The sequence below is a fragment of the Diplotaxodon limnothrissa genome, linkage group LG16 (genome assembly GCF_057381915.1).
Source record: "Diplotaxodon limnothrissa isolate DT_005_m linkage group LG16, D_limnothrissa_male_GT1.1, whole genome shotgun sequence".
Classification (NCBI taxonomy): Eukaryota; Metazoa; Chordata; class Actinopteri; order Cichliformes; family Cichlidae; genus Diplotaxodon; species Diplotaxodon limnothrissa.
Window position 1 is genome coordinate 18,642,558 of NC_140611.1, and position 18,873 is coordinate 18,661,430.

The window sequence follows — 18,873 nt, forward strand, 5'->3', positions numbered from 1 at the left end:
TTTTTTAAATTCCTCTGGGTATATTTTGTTTTATTTGACTTTTAAGTGGCGAGTCAAACCAGCATAAATGGCTCTGGGCAATTTTCAGGGCTAGTGTTGATGTTTTCCGCGATTATACTGCGCAGGTCCGCTGGGTGATCCGCCCATGGCCTGTTCAATTCAAAAATTATTGTGTAAAGAAAACAAGATGCTTGTTTAAGTATGTAAATAAGCCACAGCTCACAACACGCTCCACTATCCCCAGACCAGGTCCCTGAGCGCATGCGGGTATCCGTGAAAACGTGCACGTGCATTTGTGTATGTGTATATGTGCGAGTGTGTGTGTCAGGGCTGGGATTTCGGGTTAAATATTCAAAATGGCGGACGGAGGAGCAGCGAGTCAAGATGAGAGTTCAGGAGCAGGTAATGATTACAGCATTTTACATATTCATACTCATATTCAAACTGTGTTACTCACAATTTATGTTAACGGCATACTGATGAAATGCAGATTGATTAGCAGATATGGGCGATATTAGGCGCTGTTTTAGTTTACACACAGCTAGCCAACTGTAATTTGACAGAGGAGGAAACGAGCCTTTGCAGTGCGACGGCAAATTACATGGAAACATGCCTCCCCCCCTTTGTGTGATTAGACGGCTGTACGCCGCTACATATTCATACCTCTGTCGACAAATACAATTTAGCATATTTTATTAGTAATCGCCATCGTGGCTCTGGTTCATGTATGACATATTTAGACCTTTCACGAACGCGGTTTGATTGAAATGATTATGCTAGGTGGCTAGCGTTAGCTGCCGTGCTAGCGCTTGGCTTTGTGTTGATGCACACACCGAAGCTTTTGAAACGGGTTTGCATATTCATTTTAGCCGAGTCGGGCAGCGGCTGCGCTCGTATGTTTTCAAAGGGTCGTTTATAAGGGAGGAGGGTGTTATTTAATCCAACTGTAGCAGACCTTCCCTTTGTTAAAGACACACGGAGTCAGCTCGGAGTGCTTGTGCTCGACGTGATTTTTATAGCGGAGCGTTTTGCCCCAGCCTTTTGTGTGCTCGGCGCAGCGGAGCCACGGCACAGCCTGTTGTGTTATTCATGCGGGGCCTGCCTGCCTGAGCCAGAGTGTGCGGAGTTCAGCGCGTTACAGCAGTCGACGAGGAGCACACAATAAATGCATGTCAACACAATAACGTGTCACGACGCCTGATGACTTTTCAAATGTGGCCTCCCGTGTTTCATTTGAATACGGCTGTCCTCCAAGCGGCTAACTGGCTACAACTTGTCAGCCCTTTATCGGCTAACTTTACGTACACGGCGATTTTATTTCAAATTTTTTTTTAAGTTTAGTACAGATACATATATAGTAAGATGTTGAGATGAATGTGTTTGACATCTTTATTTCGGAAGTTAAACAGTTAGAAATTTGGGTGGAGCACTTTTTTAAAAATATTATTATTTTAAACTTGAGGTGGGAGTAGTCTGGCATCGGCTTGGTCCTGGTCTGCCAGGCGAACTAATCCATCTCATTACAATGTGTGTAATTTATTTGTGCAGCTTTTAATTGCGCCTGACGTAACGGTTTTGAGAACCGGGTTTGTACGCGTCATGCGTGTTTGTTGCTGGAGTTCTTGGGCTGAATTCAAAGATTATACCTGTGTATCCCCCACCCGCCACCCCCAGGCACAGGGAGGGGTGGTGAGGCCCACTTCCGGAAGGCCACAGTAATAACAGGCAGGGCATTCTTATTATTCACTCTGCTGCTTTCATGGCCGGGCAAGACACAGCTTGATGGCACTTTTTCTTCTCCTTTAGTCCATGTAGCTGAGCTTGCTGTTTAGTTTGTTTTATAGAAGCGTGTCTGAGGTCTGTAGTAACAGTAAAGAGCAGGTAATTATCTTTGCTGTTCAACTTTTTATATTTGAGAAAATGCGCCAGAAAAGCTTTTGTGTGACACATCAGGTGTGTGTGTGTGGGGGGGGTTCTTGTCTTTTTTTTTTTTTTTTTTTTTTTTTTCAAAGTGGTTTAACTGGCTCATTATCTTATAATTACAGAGGAACGTATTGTCCCTTAGCAAGTTAAAACAAGGTTTAGGTTTGGTTTTTTTGTTAAGGATTCTTGAATAAGATTGAATTCTTTCCGATGTAGATACACTCATTTCAAACTTTGCCCACATTGTTAGCAACTTTATGCGCAGACAGGCATTACAGGCAGTTTCCTTCTATATTGCAAGACAGTTATGAATCTAAAAGATATAGATTGTTTGAGAAGAAAGGCCATAAATGGTTTAATATTCAAAATAATGCTCGAAGTGTTACATTCTAATGTGTCTGTTAGCATTTTGACTGTCTGGAATTTAAAAAAAAAATCTTGCATATTAAATTTGGGCACTTAAGAACATACGAGAAGTAATTCTGTCTTCCTCACACTCAGTCTACTTTTCTCATTTAACCAGTTTTACAGTTCCACCCTCATTCCAGCCTTGTAGTTCCATCATGAATATTCATTGATGTAAACACAGTTGTTATGAATAATGCATCATTCGCCGTAATAAATTCAGGACATGCCATCTCAAAGTACTGAGAAGGCCTCCATGAAAGCTCCAGTCAGACGACTTCTTCTTTCTTTTTTTTTTCTTAAATGGAGGAAAATTATAACCAAAAAAAGAGCTCTTTTGTGCCCTCGGGTTGTAACTACTTGTTTTGTTTTTGGTGATCTCTGGTAAAGAGAGCAATTCCTTATTAAACAGTGCAGCAAGGTAAAGCAGATGTTTCCAGCTGGTCTTTATCTGTAAAAACGGAGGCTTTTTAAGACAAATGACACACTAATTTGGAAGATTAAATCAGACTCTATATACTAAAGATTAGAGATGGACCGATCCGATATTACGTATCGGTATCGGTCCGATACTGACCTAAATGACTGGATCGGATATCGGAGAAAAATAAAAAATGTAATCCGATCCATTAAATATCACGAAAGCACCTCACAAAACTTGCAACACGCCGTAACTCACCTCAGAACGTTAGCATGTCGGAGCAGTATGCATCACGTGATAGAGCGGCTGTGGCATGCGGGACCTGTGGTCTGGATAGCATTTGGAGCTTCGCTAGCAACCTGGCATTTCATCTCCGACAAAGTTATCCCCGAGAGAAGTAAAGCAAGTGTGTAAGTCCATCTCTGAATGTTTGTAAAGCATTCCTGCATTAAGCTTAACGAGCGACTGCCTCTCGCTCTCCGGCTGCTACTTCAATCATGAAACTGCTTAAATGATCAGCTGATCGGCTTTTCTGTCGCGAGTCCGTCTTTGTTTTTGGCCCACTTTGCACCAGAAAGAGGAAACCAGCGGCTGAACAACAGCAGCACGTTTAAGCTTGATAAGCTGTTGTTAGAATTTATTTAATATTACTTTCTACACCAGGATCTTTTTCTACGTAGCTGACGCTGGTAACTGTGCAGGGGCGGATCTAGCAAAGTTTAGCCAGGGGGGCCGATAGGGCATTAACTGGGAAAAGGGGGCACAAAGACATACTTTTCTTTCTTATTCTCATTTAAAATGTCTAGCTTTTAATAAATAATTATCTGACACACAAAGTTTTAATTTGATGTAAAATGAATAGAAGTCAATTACTGTATATAGTGACTATTAAGTCTAATATATATACCCTAGTAAGCTATAGTACTTTTTCCTTTGGGAAGGTACCATCTGTGCAGTCTGCAATTTTGTTGAAGAAAGATGTTGAATCTATTTAATATTTCTTGAAAAATAATTGATTTCTGTGCTTTTTTTTTCACACTGCATCAAATTAAGGTTGATTACGTCGATTAAGCATCATGAGGTGGCGCGTGAGGGGTGGTTCCCTATTTTTTATTTATTTATTTTTGTTGTTGCTGGGAGTTGGAACCCTATTAGTTAGGTTGCTTAATATTTACGCTAAGTACTCTTTAAAATACCAGAATAGGGAGGATGGTGTAGGTCTAAGTTTATTAGATTGATCAGTATTGCTGAACTATGAAATATTTTTTTTGTATACAGGTATAACAGAATAGCTTTAGTGTAGTTGTTGTTTTAAACTTGAGTATGAACTTGCAGACTTGCAAAATGCAGCAAGATATTTTAAAAAACAGTTTTGTTGATTAAAAAACACTATCGGATTCATATCGGTATCGGCAGATATCCAAATTTATGATATCGGTATCGGTATCGGACATAAAAAAGTGGTATCGTGCCATCTCTACTAAAGATTGGAAGTAGTCACATTGTTCCTGATGATGACTGTCATGTGCTTAACATAATTAAGATCACTAGTATTAGTAAACATTTGTATTTCATTAAAACGTTTTTTTAATGCTGCAAACACGATATAATGCAAAGCACGTTAAGAAAACAGAGGCCTTTTGTCTGAAAATATCCAGACTGAAATATCATTGCAATAATGCCCGTCCTTTAAATAGATGAGATTAAAATGTTGGCTTGTATCAACAGTCAGGAAGCTGGATACTTTTTTTTTTCCAAAGGAAAAAGGCTGCACTGTTTTCCTATTAGACAAAAGTAAAACACACAACACATTAGGGCTGCACGATTTTGCATAAAATGAGAATCACGATTTTTTTGGCTTAGAATTGAGATCACGATTTTCTTTTCCAGTATAAATATTTATTGCACTTATTAACTGCACATCAACTTCGTAACAGTTGAGACTGAACATAAAAACAATAAATAAACATAAAAACAACAAATGTCTCACGTTTTGTTGTTGCTGCAAAATGTTGTACTGCTTGAAATTCCATCTCCACCGTTGCTCGACACTGCATGTATAGAGCAGGTAGTGAAACAATAGAAAAATAGTTGCGGGACGGCACTGTGTAGCGTTTGTCTAGGGTGTTGATCATTTTCCTAAATCCCTTGTTTTGCACAGTGTTGATGGGAGCCATATCTTTGGTCAGGTCATAAGTAATAGCCTCCGTAATTTCTTTGTGCCTGCGGGAGTTCGACGTGTATAGGGAAGCGCTGTATAAGGTTCCCGTTATTGATGTTTGGGTGGTTGACCGGGACGGATTTTCTCCTGTCACTTTCTCGTCATCCCTGACGTGTTCTCCGTTGTTTAATCCCTGCTAATTTTAGCATCACACGGCACAGCTTCTGTATCACGTGGTATAAGGGTCCGCCCTTGTCATTTGTTGAACAGGAAGAGTGAGCGCTTGTTTTCATGCAGATTACGTCCCGGATCAAAATGCGGTACAATCGTGGTCGTCGTCAGATCGCACATAAGTATGAATCGAGATCGCGATTTTCTAACGATTAATCGTGCAGCCCTACAACACATTAATAATCAAATGTTCATGCATGTGCTGTTTTCTTAAGTAGTGAATGTGTGTCTGAATTCAGACTGTAGTACTGGTTCATGTGGCTAACCTCTGTACGTGCCTATTTGAAGTAGCTGAGTTGTTGTCCCTGAGAAACTTCACTTTAATTTGGTTAGATTGAATTTCCCACCTAGCCTATAGACAGTTGGCTAATGACCACCCTAGAGAGATACCACAGTAGCTTGCAGTGATGTTAGCCCCATTACTGTTCATCAAATTACACTGCTTCCAGTGTTTGGCTCATTTGTGAGCTCAGTCCACTGTTGCTGCTTCGACCCTCTGTTGTCAGACTGTTTGGGTTTAATACACTGACTGGTATTAAAAGCGATTTTGAATTGTTTGGGTATTCATTTTGATGCTGCATTAAACCACAAAGCTTTTTGCCTAGTTTTAATTGCCTCAAACTGAATGATTATCTGTCGTAACCGTACACCAGACTGTTCCAAACCAGTCTAAGTATTTAAGACTGATCCAGATGTGGAAAAGTGGTCTGGATGTATTTTATATTTAAGATGAAGGATATAGGTAGCAGGACAGAATGTGGATGTGCTAATTAAGTTTCATTCTGTCTCAAGTTGAATCTCTCCGCTCACATTAACGGCTCTGCAGTATTCAGCCAGCCATCCCATATTACTGCACTAATGAGATAGCTATTTAGAATTCTCTTTGCAGGGTATTTGTATAAAGCATTATTCCACAGCAAGGTTTTGCAAACCCATTCAACCAAGTAGCTGTACATGTGTTGGAGTGCACTGCTGATAACTGTGTCTACTTCTCCTTTGTTTTCTCATTTGGTTGCATTAAGTCAAGAACAGAAGACTTATTTCTTAACCTCTCCTGTGCACTTTGTTGAGATGGCCTCTTTGAGACTTTGCAGGCTAGTGTGACATTTCCCATAACTGCCTTAGTAAACAATAGGCTTGAGTCAGGCTAAAATCTATTGTATGGAGGCTCAACACTGGACATCAGTACACAGAAGTGTAGGTATACTTTCTAGAAGCATATAAATGAAGGCTATTGGTGTGGTCTGAGGCTTTGTGAGCATAATAACAATAGTGGGGGACTGAGGGGTCCAAACCCCAGTTCCTGGGGTTGTCAAAACAGAGCAGAGGTTTCTGACAAAAATTCCCCCCATTCCAGGGTGCATAGCGAAGAATATAAGGTCAAGCAGTGTTTCTGGAGCTTGACCCTTTTTAAAAACAGTTGTCCCTAGAGTTGTTAACTAAACAAATATGTTTGTGTTTGTAATTATTATAAAAATGTGCCTTGAAAGCACTCACACAAATTATAGAATTACAATTACACCAAAGGATATACTACACAGCTCTTACTTGCCTTCTTAATTGTACCACTAGAAATTCTGCCCATAATGGAACATAACAGCTATGTCTCCTAATGCTTATATGTTGGGAAGTCTATTCATAAAGTTATCACAACTTAAAAAATTCTTGACAAAGTTTCAAGCAGTTTGGTTTGTTACAAGTCACAATGACATCTGTCATTGTGTATATTAAGATAAAGTTAAATAAAAAAAACACCAGATTTCATAAAACGGTAACATGCTCTATAAAATATAGTTAAGATGCCTATGCATGTGTTTATTTGGCAGACGGGCAATGACACACAAAAGAGAGATCTGATCATTTTTTTAAAGCACAAAAAGGCCAAGAATGTAGAAAGACCCTCAGAAATATCAAATCAAGTCTTAATTAGAAAGGAATGAAGTGCTTATAGAAATGTTTCATAATAGTGTCATCAGTCAGAGGCAACAGAGAGGTTAGAGCTGGACAGAGAGTTGAGGACAGTCAGAAAGAGGAGTAGAGTCTGGTAAGTTTGCTGAGCATTTATTTCTTTTCTTAAATAAAGGGTACGCTCTTATTTAGATAACCTATTTGCTACCAGCTACAAGATGGCACAAGCAGATTAGCAGCAGTAAGCGGTGTTCTCTGAATTTCTTTAAAAGTCCTGAGATGCACAAAAAGAGAGCTGGGTTATCTCTTTTAGTGTTCGGGTTGTCCGTGTGGTTTAGGCAAGGCGCAGTAGACGCACTATGACTGCTCGCAAGCTGTGACTGTTACCTGGACTTTTCTCACCTCGATGTCTAATCTGTGTCTGGCATTTGCAAACTAACATCTAGAAGAGTTCAGGGCTCCAGTGCGTGTGTGTGAAAGTATATAAAATGGTAATATTTTTGGTTGTGGTGGGAATTTGTAACAAAAGCTGCTGAATATTCATCAGTTGAAGATTCTCATTTGTTTGGATTTCAGTTACAGTAAACCTCTTACTTTTGGGTGTTCAATCATTGGTCAAAATCAGATGTTTTGAAGATATCATCTTGAGCTTTGGGAATAAAAATAATTGGCAGATTAAATGATAATGAAACTAAATCTTAGTGGTGACTCTAATGAACAACATCCATTTGCCACTCAGTTAAAATATACATTATACTTCGCAATGGTTGTGTTTGCAGCTATTTGGGGTATGTCAGACAAAAAAATCTCAAGGGTCTCTGGCTATCTGCAGTTTAGAGATGGCTGCCATTATACCTTGGTGAGTGAAGGCTTGCTTGTGCTGACAAAGGTGTGTTTGTTTTCCAGTATGTACTTTGTTAAAGCCACTGGGGCCTTCTTGGCATTGTTTCCCTTGGTCAGCTAGTATGTAAATGCCTTTCGTCAGGCAGGAGGATAAGTGAAGAAGTTGATTAGAGCTTTAGCCAGCAGCAGTTGTTGTAGATTTAGTTGGTAAGCCCCTTCCCTTCTAGACCACAATACAACCATGCATTCCAGTCCAGTCGCTATGACTCACTGGACACCAGTGCAGCACCGTAACCGAGCCGCTTCCCTGCTGTATTAGCACTTGGCGCTTGTTGGAAATGAATTTAAAAGGGCTTCAAAGGAAATACTATTGGAATGTAAAGCTAATTTAAATATGCTAATCCCCAAGCACAACATAAACGTACACAGCAACAGCCCGCCACCCACTTTCTGTAGCCGCTCGCTGTGGAATGCCTTAGCCACAGGGGGTCTAGCAGTAATGACAGGCTTGTGGTGGATTAATGTGAAGTTATTTATTTCCGATTGAGCGAGCTCCCCCCCCCCCCCTCCCCCCCCCCTTAGAAATTGGGCCAAGTCTCCATGACTCCTGGAGATGTTCTGAGCGAGCAGTCGTAGACGTTCTATTAATGCAGTCCACCTTGCTAACATACCCAGACCACCTCATGGTGCATTCTGGGATATCTTCAGCCCTTTACCTGCTCTTAGCTAATTACTTTTTAGGCCCGCACTTGCACAGTAATTGGTGTTGTGCTGCTGCCTCCCCTCTCTCTGCTGCGCCAAGTGCTAGTTTGAGCACTTTTTTTCTCCTTCTCCTCTCTATCGTCCTTATTCCCCTGTTTTTTATCGTCCTCCAAAAGCCATCCAATTAATATGCTAATGAGCTGATAAATATTTATAGGGGTTTAAATTATGCAGAAAGCTTTCAGAGCCCGGTGTGAAATGCGTTGCTCGCAGGACTTCAAAGCCTTGCATTGCTAACGAGGCAGGGGCAGATTTGCATACGGCTTTAATCAGCTGAATACTGATTATGCTTCATTATAGAGTTGGAGGAGGAAGGGTGGGGGGGCGGCAGCAGAGTTGGAGGAGGCCGCCAGCTGCACTTGTCGTTTGTTTCATTCCAGCAAGAGAGGGAGAGGGCGAACTTTTTCAGAAGTACAGACAATCTTGGCACACGGGAGAGGGGGAGCGGTAGAGAGAGAGTGCACAGTAGGCACAGTAAAAGAGAAAAAGGGGCAGAGCCATATGAAAAGAAAAGCGCGAGCAGGGAAAGGCACGGAGAGCTGTTTGCCTAAACCCCGTTGGCTCTCTCAGTGCGCGTATCCCAGTGTTGCTCAGTGAACCGTGCGGTGGACACTGCCACTGTGTCTGTGTGTAACTCTGGTTGTATTGAACTCTGCTCACTGCTGACCAGTGGAGAGTGAAGAGAGGAGGTGGGAGAGCGCCGGACACCCTGTCGGTGGGCTTGCCCAGCCCAGGCAGTTTTACTTGATAGGTTCAGCAGCCATGCTGGAAAACGCAGGTGGAGCAAGAGCGGGTGAGTTTTTTGATGAGGTTGTAACAGAGCTCACCTGGACTGCACTGGTGGTCGATGTCATTGTGCGATTATGTTGCATTAAGACCTCATGAGTCTGCTGCTGGGATTTTGTTTTTTTTGTTGTTTTTTTTCTGTTAGTTTTTTGGAGATTAGTATTGTTCAGTGCTTGCTGCTTTAAATGATGAATGCGACTGAAATGCTATTGTTCATTAAGAATATCCTGACGTGCAGTGATGGTTGTACTCAGATGACAAAAGTGAAAGTACGCCTGAAATCAGAGAATAGGTTCTTCTGTTTGGCGGCAGTGCCTGTGAGCATGTCTCTGTCTGGCTCTTTCAGATGCTAAAGTGAATAATCAGTCAGAAACTACTAAATGTGCAATGGAGAGTGGTGACGGGAACACCGGTGAGTGATCTCCAGCTTTTTCTCCCGTTATCTTCATTTTTAAATCAGAATGTGTTTAGTTTTACCACCTCATTCAACAGGTTTCAGAGTCATAGCCAGCAATTATTTGGACATTTTAGCAGCTCAAGTCACAGAAACCCCCCCCCCCCTGCTGTTTCTCTTTGTATGATCTCATTTTGAAAACATTGATGGCAGCTTTCCAAAAATGCTTGCTAGCAGCTCTCTTTGTCATATGAGGCATTTACCTCACAGTGCATTATGTCTGAATATTACACGCTTAGAGTGAAGATCCAGATTCATTGCACAGCTTTGTACTCCTGCTGGGTAATGACACATTAATTGATGTTGTTGACAGTATTGTTTGTTTATGCTCTTAAAATATATAATTTTGTTAGCTAGTACAGATGCTGCCACTTTATAAAAATATGTTTTTAGAGTTTTTCCTCGTATTTGAAAATGGATTCTTCTTCTCTTGTCAGTGATTTCTTCTTTTTTCTTTTTTAATTTGTTATTTTTTGTTGTTGTTGTGTTTTGTTTTTGTGTTGTTGTTGTTTTTTTTTGTTTTTTTTTGTTTTTTTTTTACGGCATACGTTGTGTCAAACAGCACATGGCATAAATTCAAATTTTCTTTTCTCAGGTATCCAAACCAATGGGTTGGATTTTCAGAGGCAGACGGTGCCCACCACAAGTGCAATCACTAATGCACATGCACAAGCCCTCCTCCAACAGGTACCACACTGTGTACAACATTGCATACTTGACCTTTTTAAGTAACTTTTTGTTTTCCTGTTTTTGTGGTGGGAGCACGTTTGGTTTTGGTGTAATGTCACACATTTGTTGTAGCCTCGAAAATGAGGTGTGAAGTTTGAACAGAGGTATGCTCATCTTCACTCAAACATGCACAAGCAGAAAGAGTTCATTTAAATGAGCCAGGCTCTCCCAGTGTCGCCTGGCAACAAGGCAGATTAATCAACCCTGTATGCTAATTAGCTGCTCTGTGGTTGCTCGGAAACAGATGGCCGAGAATATGCAAATCTATGCAGAATTTACATGCACTGCATAACAGTTATTTTAATTAGCATCTCAACTCTCCCCTCCCTTCACTTCACTTTTCTTGTCTCTGAAGGCTGCAGCACATTTTAAATACCCACTTTATCGCTGCCTTTCTAATTCAAATTCCTCTCTGCGTTCAAAGACCAAAGACTCATTTAAAGAAAGCCACTCAGGTAGCATGGAAATAGAACGTTTCATTGTTTTCACTAGTATGCTTTTTTTTTTTTTCTTTTAATTTAGCAGTGCTTAATGTTTGAATTGAATATTCATTGAAATTGCTTTTAATTAATTTCATGTTGGCTACAATGACATGAAGTTAAAACTCAGAAGATCTCGTCTAAGCCTCCCCCCCTCTGCTTCACCCCCACTAGTCAAAGTCGGAAGACTCGGGTGCTCTTCCGACCTCCGTCCAGCAGAGCGTATTGCCTCAAACCCAGCTAATGTTGGCCGGGGGACAGATTGCTGGAGTAAGTTAAAACCCTGGTTGTGTATCTTGGGGTGACACCCCCACACGGTCAATCACAGCTGGGTGACGAAACGATAACTTGGCTGAAGCTGGCGTCTTCTCTGCCTGTCTGCCTGTTCATCCCTGTGGTTAGACATAGTCTTTGTGTCTCTGCACTCGCCATTAAACCAGCCACATGACACATTTCATATCCAGCCATGGCCCAGGGATGGTTGAATGCAGCTGCAGTGCGATGTAGGATTGAATGTTTACTCAGCATGTGGATTTGAGTTTGAACATGACATCAACATGCTCATTTGCACTTGTGCCTGGCTCAGCTGCATGAGTCTCCATCTGCCTGTGGAGGACCATATGTGTGTTGCCACATTATTCAGTATAACTTTGATACCTCTGTTAAAAGCTAAGTGCAATACTGTTCATTAGTTTTCATAAACAGTCACTAGTTTGACATGGTAAATTTAAAATAATAATTAAAAAAACTGTTTCAGTATCATTTGTAAAGGTGTATGAACACAAGTCGGTATAATTAGAATAGACAGAGCTGTGGTCTAGTTCAGTGAACTGGAGCAGCCACCGAAACAATAAAACAATTGTTGGCAAATGCATCAAACAATCCGATCAACCTGCTGCTGTTCATAAAGCCAGACCAAGGCACGGGTAATTAAAGTGCCTCTCTTATCATACATAATGATGAAAAACCAATATATCAAGACTCTAGTGAGTAATATTATGCACACATGAATTGGATTTCTCTAATATTTCACTGCAGTATTGTACTAGCTTTGGAAGGCTATCGAAGTAAAGTATAGTGACAACACTGACATACTTACTAACTTATCTGATGATCATAAGTTACTTGTATTAACACTTACGTGTCTCTGTTTTCCTCCTGTCTGCCTCAGTTGAGCCCAATGCAGCAGCAGCTGTTTCTCCAGCAGGCCCAAGTGCAGCTCCTGGCTGCTGCCGTGCAGCATTCTGCCAACCAGCAGAACAGCACCACCGGGGACAACATCTCAGCCTCTGCAGCCACACCAATTACCCAGCTGCCCCTGTCACAGCCCATCCAGATTGCCCCTGTAAGGCTCAATCCCCTATGCGCCAGAGTTCCTGCAAGCTCTGAAAAATGTTGTACCGTAAAGTGTTTGCAAGCTTGTAGCCCTACACAACACACAAAAAAGTAAAGCTGAACATCTTTCCACATACAAACAATAGACATGAAAAGTCTGTGGTGAAATTAAATATCAATATTGTTTTTTCAAACGGTATGAAGGCCATATTGGATTATTTGAAACTGCCTTTCTGGGAGCAAACAAGGCAGCTAAAGAATGAGGAAAACATGCAAATGACCTAAATGACTCGAGCTTTCTCTCTTAGACAAAATGAACTGTTACAAACAAAATAGTCCTCAACATCTGTGGTAATGGCTTTGGCAAGAACGTTTATTCATCAAAGTAGTTGAGGACTGCACTTTAATAATGGAACTTCTACACTTATAAATATGTGGAGACACATTACACATAGCTTAATACATATTTGTTTGCTACCCTGTCAGAGCAATAGAAAAGTAGAGGTTGTACCAAATTACACATGATTAGAATAAATGTAGACATTGTGGGACAATTTTACATGAAACAAAGTTGTGTCAAAGTCTTTAGGATTGTGAGCTTTATAAACAGTTAGATGGTTGTTTTCATATTTTTTGCAGTCTTTACAACAGCAGAATCTAAGTCTGCCCCAGTTTGTCCTGGTTCAGCCTGGCCACCCTATCGCCACGTCACTGCAGCCTCAGTTCATTATCTCACAGGCTCCGCAGGCCCAGCAGGGTAGGTTGATCTGTTGCGCTGCAGAATTACAAGGAGAGATGTACTCAAGTATGGCTATCGAAGCTTTTGTTTAATCTTTCCTTTCCATCCATCATCCCCACTTCAGGCATATTGCAAGCCCAGAGTCTTCTAACTCAACTACCTCAAAGCCAACCTAACCTCCTGTCGACTCAACCAAGCATCACCCTTGCAACTCAGGTTGGTAATGATGCAAGTACATCTTTTAAACTAGCTTTAAAATTGTCTTCAGTTACTCTGGTAGTGCTTACATTTGACAGCTTGACAAGTTTTTTTTTTTTTTAATGATTTATTCTCAATAATTTATTCTTTAACTCTTTTTAAACCTACAAAACAGTCACATTTGCTGTATTTCTCGTCTTTCCAGCCTGCAACCCCAACCCGCACAACAGCAACCACACCTATTCAGTCCCTGCCTCACAGTCAGACGCCACCCAAACGGTTGGATACTCCCACTCTGGAGGAACCTAGTGACCTTGAGGAGCTGGAGCAGTTTGCCAAGACTTTTAAACAGAGACGTATCAAACTGGGCTTTACGCAGGTGTGTGCTGAGAGTCAGTCAATCACCATAAGTTCAGTTATATTTTGACTTGCGGATGTGGGCATTTCTTTAAACTGCAAACACATGGCTGTTTTCATATTCAGATCATATTCAGATCTTTGTTCATGTAATATACCACTATAAATAACTCACAGGTAAATCTCTCCTTCTCACAGGGGGATGTTGGCCTGGCCATGGGGAAGCTGTATGGAAACGACTTTAGCCAAACTACTATTTCTCGCTTTGAGGCCTTGAATCTGAGCTTTAAAAACATGTGCAAACTCAAGCCATTGCTGGAGAAGTGGCTCAATGATGCAGGTTTGTCTCTGACCCCACCTGACTGTGCAGCTGATCACTCTTGCTTTCTCACATTGGTGCTTGTGGGTGGGTTGTGTATGCATACCTTGTCTTTACCTCCCTTCCTTTTCTTTGTGTCAATGCTGTTTGTGCAGAGAACCTGACATCTGACCAGTCCCTGTCGAGCCCCAGTGCCCTGGGTTCCCAGGGCATGGGCATAGAGGGAATCAACCGCAGACGGAAGAAAAGAACCAGTATCGAGACCAACATTCGAGTGGCCTTAGAAAAGAGCTTTCTGGAGGTGAGAAACACACACTTCGGAACTCCATATTGATTATATAAGGAAAAGTTTGGTTATTCAGTATCTGAGATGATCACATTATACACTTTTAGTCCTCCGTTAATGGTAGAAAAAACACAGTACAGCAGTTTCCTCAGTGCTGACAGGGAATCTCTGGCTTCTTTGCCCTCTTCAAGCAGAACCAAAAACCTACCTCTGAAGAGATCACCATGATCGCTGACCAGCTCAACATGGAGAAGGAGGTGATTCGGGTCTGGTTCTGCAATCGACGACAGAAAGAGAAGAGGATTAATCCTCCCAGTAGTGGCAACAGTGGAGGAGGCAACACCCCTATCAAATCTATCTTCACCCCCAGCAGCCCTTTGGTAAGACTGCCACTCACCAAAGGGATTCTCAGCACTGTTTAATACTGTGTTTAAAGTTTATGTGTCTATATGTGGATCACGTTAGGAGACTTAACGTAAAATATGGATGATGCATCTGGGTCTGAAATGTGAAGTCATTGTAGAAGTACCATAAGATTTCATCCTGTCTCTTGTCCTCTGTAGAACTCTACACGAAAAGAACTTCAGTAAATATTTGTCTAATAAGTTTATTCTTATAACTTATTTATTCCCTAGATTTACGTCATGCATAACACAAAATAGTGTCCATATTGCAAATTTTAGACCCATTTGTAGTTAGAAAAAGCAGTGTGATTTTTAGAATTGTCCTGTTTCTCTGATCCACCTTTTGTTAAATCTAATTTTGGGATCATTCATCTTTTTATATGTACTGTCTCTGATTACATGGCAGGTCCTTATATGTTCTGTGGGCTCAGCTAGAATATCAGAATGTCGACCAATTTGTCTTTCGACTTGTATTTAAATCCTCCAATTCTCCTTCTTTTGCCCAGGTGGCCAGCACAGCAAGCCTTGATAGCAGCCCAACTATTACCACACCCACCACTCTGACTGTAAACCCAGTGATGCCTCTCACCAACACCAGCATCCCCAGTTTGTCTTTCACAGGTGTGTGCGTGCACTATTCACTTTGTGCGTGTGTGTATACCCGATGGTAAATGTTGATTAAAAATTCACTTTAATTTCTTTTTATCTGCCTTCAACAAGGCACGACAGTTGGAGCCACAAACACTGCATCTGTCATCTCAACTGCGCCTGTGGTTACCACAGCAACAAGCTCTCTGTCTTTAAGCACGTCCCAGACGAGTAATCAGTCCACGAGCACGGAGAGCAAAGCTGGCACGCAGGCGCCAACCATTGTCACCCAGGCGCCTTCATCCATCGCTACCAGTTTAGGGACGGGTCAGGTGATGGTGGCAGCTCCGGGGCTTTCTGCCGCGTTGCAGGGGGCCGCCTCGCTACCCAGCGCCAGTTTTGCAGCTATGGCTGCTGCTGCAGGGCTCAACCCAGCACTGATGGCATCTTCGCAGTTTACTCAAGGGTTAGCATGAGCTGTGTTCATATAAGATCTTTGTGAAAGCCAGACAGTTGTTGAGGTGTTGTTTTTGTTATACTACATGATCTTCTTTGTGTGTCCAGGGGTGCCCTCCTCAGTCTGGCTCCTGGCGGCCTGGGCAGTGCACTGAGCCCTGCTCTCATGAGCAACAGCACTCTGGCTACCATTCAAGGTGAGCACCTGTTACATGACAAGTCATTGAATTATGTCTGTGCACATAGTTTCTAATCAGAATTGCAAGTAGTTATGTGATTATGAGGTTCCAAGACCTGCAGATAAGGACTGATTTTTGTAATGTACAACCCCAGATCCAAAAATATTGGGGAGCTTTGTAAAATGTAAATTAAAACGGAATACAATGATTTACAAATCTCATCAACCCACTTTATAAAAAAAAAAAAAAAAATTAATGACAGCCACTGTACAGCCAAGATTTCACAGCACTGATCGACATATTCCTTTTCCTCTGATTTCCACTCCCTCAACGCTGTGAGGAGTACTGACGGCTGGTTCAGTCACACTCCCAGGACTACTACTTTTCATTTTCTGACTATTGTTCATCTTTTAACAATAGTCAGTAAACATCTGGGAATTGAGAACAGTTGCTAGCTGCTTAGAAGTCCCTGGGTCATCGTGGTCATATTTTTGTTTTTGTTGTGATTTCAAGATGTTTGCGATTGGGGTTTGTGGATGATTGCGGTGCCAGCTTAATTTAAATAACTTTATTGTGTTAAGTCATTTGTTTATTTAAATATCAGTTTGAGGTCATTGAGGGTGTGACAGGAAGTTATGACAAAGCAATGTTCACAAACTGTCAGAAGGTTATCTCTTTTGTTTCTTTTTAAATTGCAATAGTTTAAAATTTATATTATTTTGTTTTCTTTAACAGATATTTTTGGCCTGGGGGAACGTCTTAACGCCAAACGACCAAATTAGACTAAATTTAGCAGAAGGAATGACTCAATGAATACAATAGCTAAATAAGTTGGAGTATATAAATGATTGAAAGGATGATTAGAAAAAATAAGGGCAATAAGACTGCCCATTATTTCTATAATTAGTGTAATGAAAGCAAACACTTAATGAGGACATGACTCATTTGCATAATAAGAACAGATTCATTTAAGCCACACCCACAAGGTTTTATCCTGCTTAGAGAAAATTACTTCTGCGAATTAAACAATTTATCGTGTGGTCTCAAAAAAATGATGATGGAAATGCTCTCCTCATTTGGTGAACCTGTGCACCTTTCTTACCTTTACACCGTTTCTTTCACATCTCCATAGCACTGGCATCGAGCGGCACAATCCCCATCACCTCTCTGGACGGCAGTAACCTGCTGTTCGCCAACACTTCTGCTGGTAACACCCCCAACCTGGTGACCACGCCGCTCTTCCTGAACCCCCAGAACCTGTCGCTGCTCACCAGCAACCCCATCAGCCTGGTGTCGCCCGGCATGGGAGGGCTTCAGGTCACTGCCGACGGTCATCATCAAGTCAGCACGGCTGCTGTGCCTGTGCAAGCCTCGACCATTACCACTGCCCCCAAGGCTCAGTGAAGCCAGTCAGGCTGCATCTCGAATTAACGCCCAATTAATTACGTCAAGCACTACTCCTTTCACAACGTGTAGGACGAGGGTGGTACTCTGATATAGGCTCTGCACTTCACTAACCACCCCGCATCCTCTCCATTGTATCTACCATAAATTAATCCTTTTGCTGCCGCCAAAAAGAAAAGGACTTAACATAAGGGTGGGTTTAACTGTTGGTTTCTTTTATTATTTTTTTTCTTTATGATTCTTGGATGTTTTTTAATTTTCCACACAAACAGTAACCAGATGGACACTGTTGTCGGCCTGCCGCTTCTCCTGAACCTTGACAAGTGTCCAGGGAGAAAATATCGTCGGCGTCATCGAGCTGTATATACATATACATATATACATATATATATATATCCTCCTCTTTGCAGGTCAGAATTTTCTCTGAAATTCTTCTAACCAAAAACAAACTTTCTCTTCTAACATTCAAACTTAATTGATTTACTACTAATTTCACAATGTTCATACGGTAATCACTAATGGGGGTTTGTGTGTCGCTCTTTTTAATTATCTCTCGTTTTTGTTTTTTGGGGTTTTTTTTGTTCGTTTGGTTTTTTGTTTCTTGACAGGCCTTGTTGTAAATCATATCAAATTATATTTTAGAGACTTTTTTTCCCTTTTTATCTTTTACTGTCTATATTTTTCGACATTTTCCGATCTTTGTAAGTCTAATGTTAAGTTAAGATTTAACTATCACTTTTTAATCGTGGTTATAAGGCTTTAAAAATAAGTAATAAGTGGCCGATATAAAGGTTATCATTGCTTTAAGGGTCGGAGGGACGTGGCGTGTCTCTCCGAGTCTCTCTTCTGGAAACACTGAGTTTTACATGGGTGGTGGTGCAGTAGCCACCGAGCCTCTGTAAAACGACGGTCTCGGTGTGGATTATCGACACTGATAGAAAAATGACTGAAAACATTACATTGAGAGCTTTAAAGTGAGCTGCAGACCTGAGTCTGATTAAGGGTGACTTGTTTTGGTTTGTGATCCGTTGGAACACTGTACATTAAGTTTTGGATGTGGACGTTTGCGTGTCGTCGACAGCTCAGGCAGACGCTGAGAGTTCAGCAGCCGCACGATCTACGAGGCTCTGCAGTCTTTTTTTTGTGGAGGGAACTAGTCATGTTCACCAAACCTGAACTGTGGTGTGGTGGCTTTGCCTAGATGGGGATAGTGTATTGGGGGGGGGGTGTTTGGTTTCTTTTTTCTTTTTTTTATTAGAAGTACCGTCGTATCTACTTGTGCACAGTATCTGTACCAAATAACTGGATTGATGAGCTGCAGTCTGCCTGTTTTGGGAGGATTGAAATTCTGTCTCTTTATTTTGTTTGCAGTCGTACTTTAAGATATACCAAAAATATTTGTTAAAATAATTGCTGTGTGTAGTCGGTGTAGCTTAGTCTAGTCAATATATTTATGAGTACAAAAATCTCTTCATAGTCAGAATATAGAAATGCAATATTTTGATG

The 18,873-nt window shown here is 41.3% G+C and overlaps 1 protein-coding gene across 2 annotated transcripts; it reads left to right on the top strand.

Annotated features, from left to right (window-relative positions):
• Positions 1-356: 356 nt before the first annotated feature.
• pou2f1b (POU class 2 homeobox 1b) lies at positions 357-17,987 on the top strand. 2 transcript variants are annotated; one of them, XM_085374473.1, is made up of 15 exons: positions 357-402; positions 9,787-9,852; positions 10,490-10,581; positions 11,277-11,372; positions 12,274-12,447; positions 13,077-13,194; positions 13,301-13,392; positions 13,580-13,753; positions 13,930-14,071; positions 14,206-14,351; positions 14,528-14,716; positions 15,247-15,361; positions 15,461-15,794; positions 15,893-15,981; positions 17,096-17,987. In XM_085374473.1, exons 1-15 carry the CDS (start codon positions 357-359, stop codon positions 17,365-17,367), a joined length of 2,145 nt encoding a protein of 714 aa, XP_085230599.1. In that variant the 3' UTR covers positions 17,368-17,987. The 2 variants fall into 2 exon arrangements, with proteins under 2 accessions (XP_085230599.1, XP_085230600.1); XM_085374474.1 differs by lacking the exon at positions 11,277-11,372 and having other exon boundaries at positions 365-402.
• Positions 17,988-18,873: the final 886 nt, after the last annotated feature.

Bases quoted from the DNA above. Each gene is read 5' to 3' on its own strand.
- pou2f1b (XM_085374473.1), top strand. From the start codon at position 357: ATGGCGGACGGAGGAGCAGCGAGTCAAGATGAGAGTTCAGGAGCAG. The intron at 14,352-14,527 runs GTGAGAAACACA...GCCCTCTTCAAG, and splicing joins TAGAAAAGAGCTTTCTGGAG to CAGAACCAAAAACCTACCTC. The intron at 14,717-15,246 runs GTAAGACTGCCA...TCTTTTGCCCAG, and splicing joins TCACCCCCAGCAGCCCTTTG to GTGGCCAGCACAGCAAGCCT.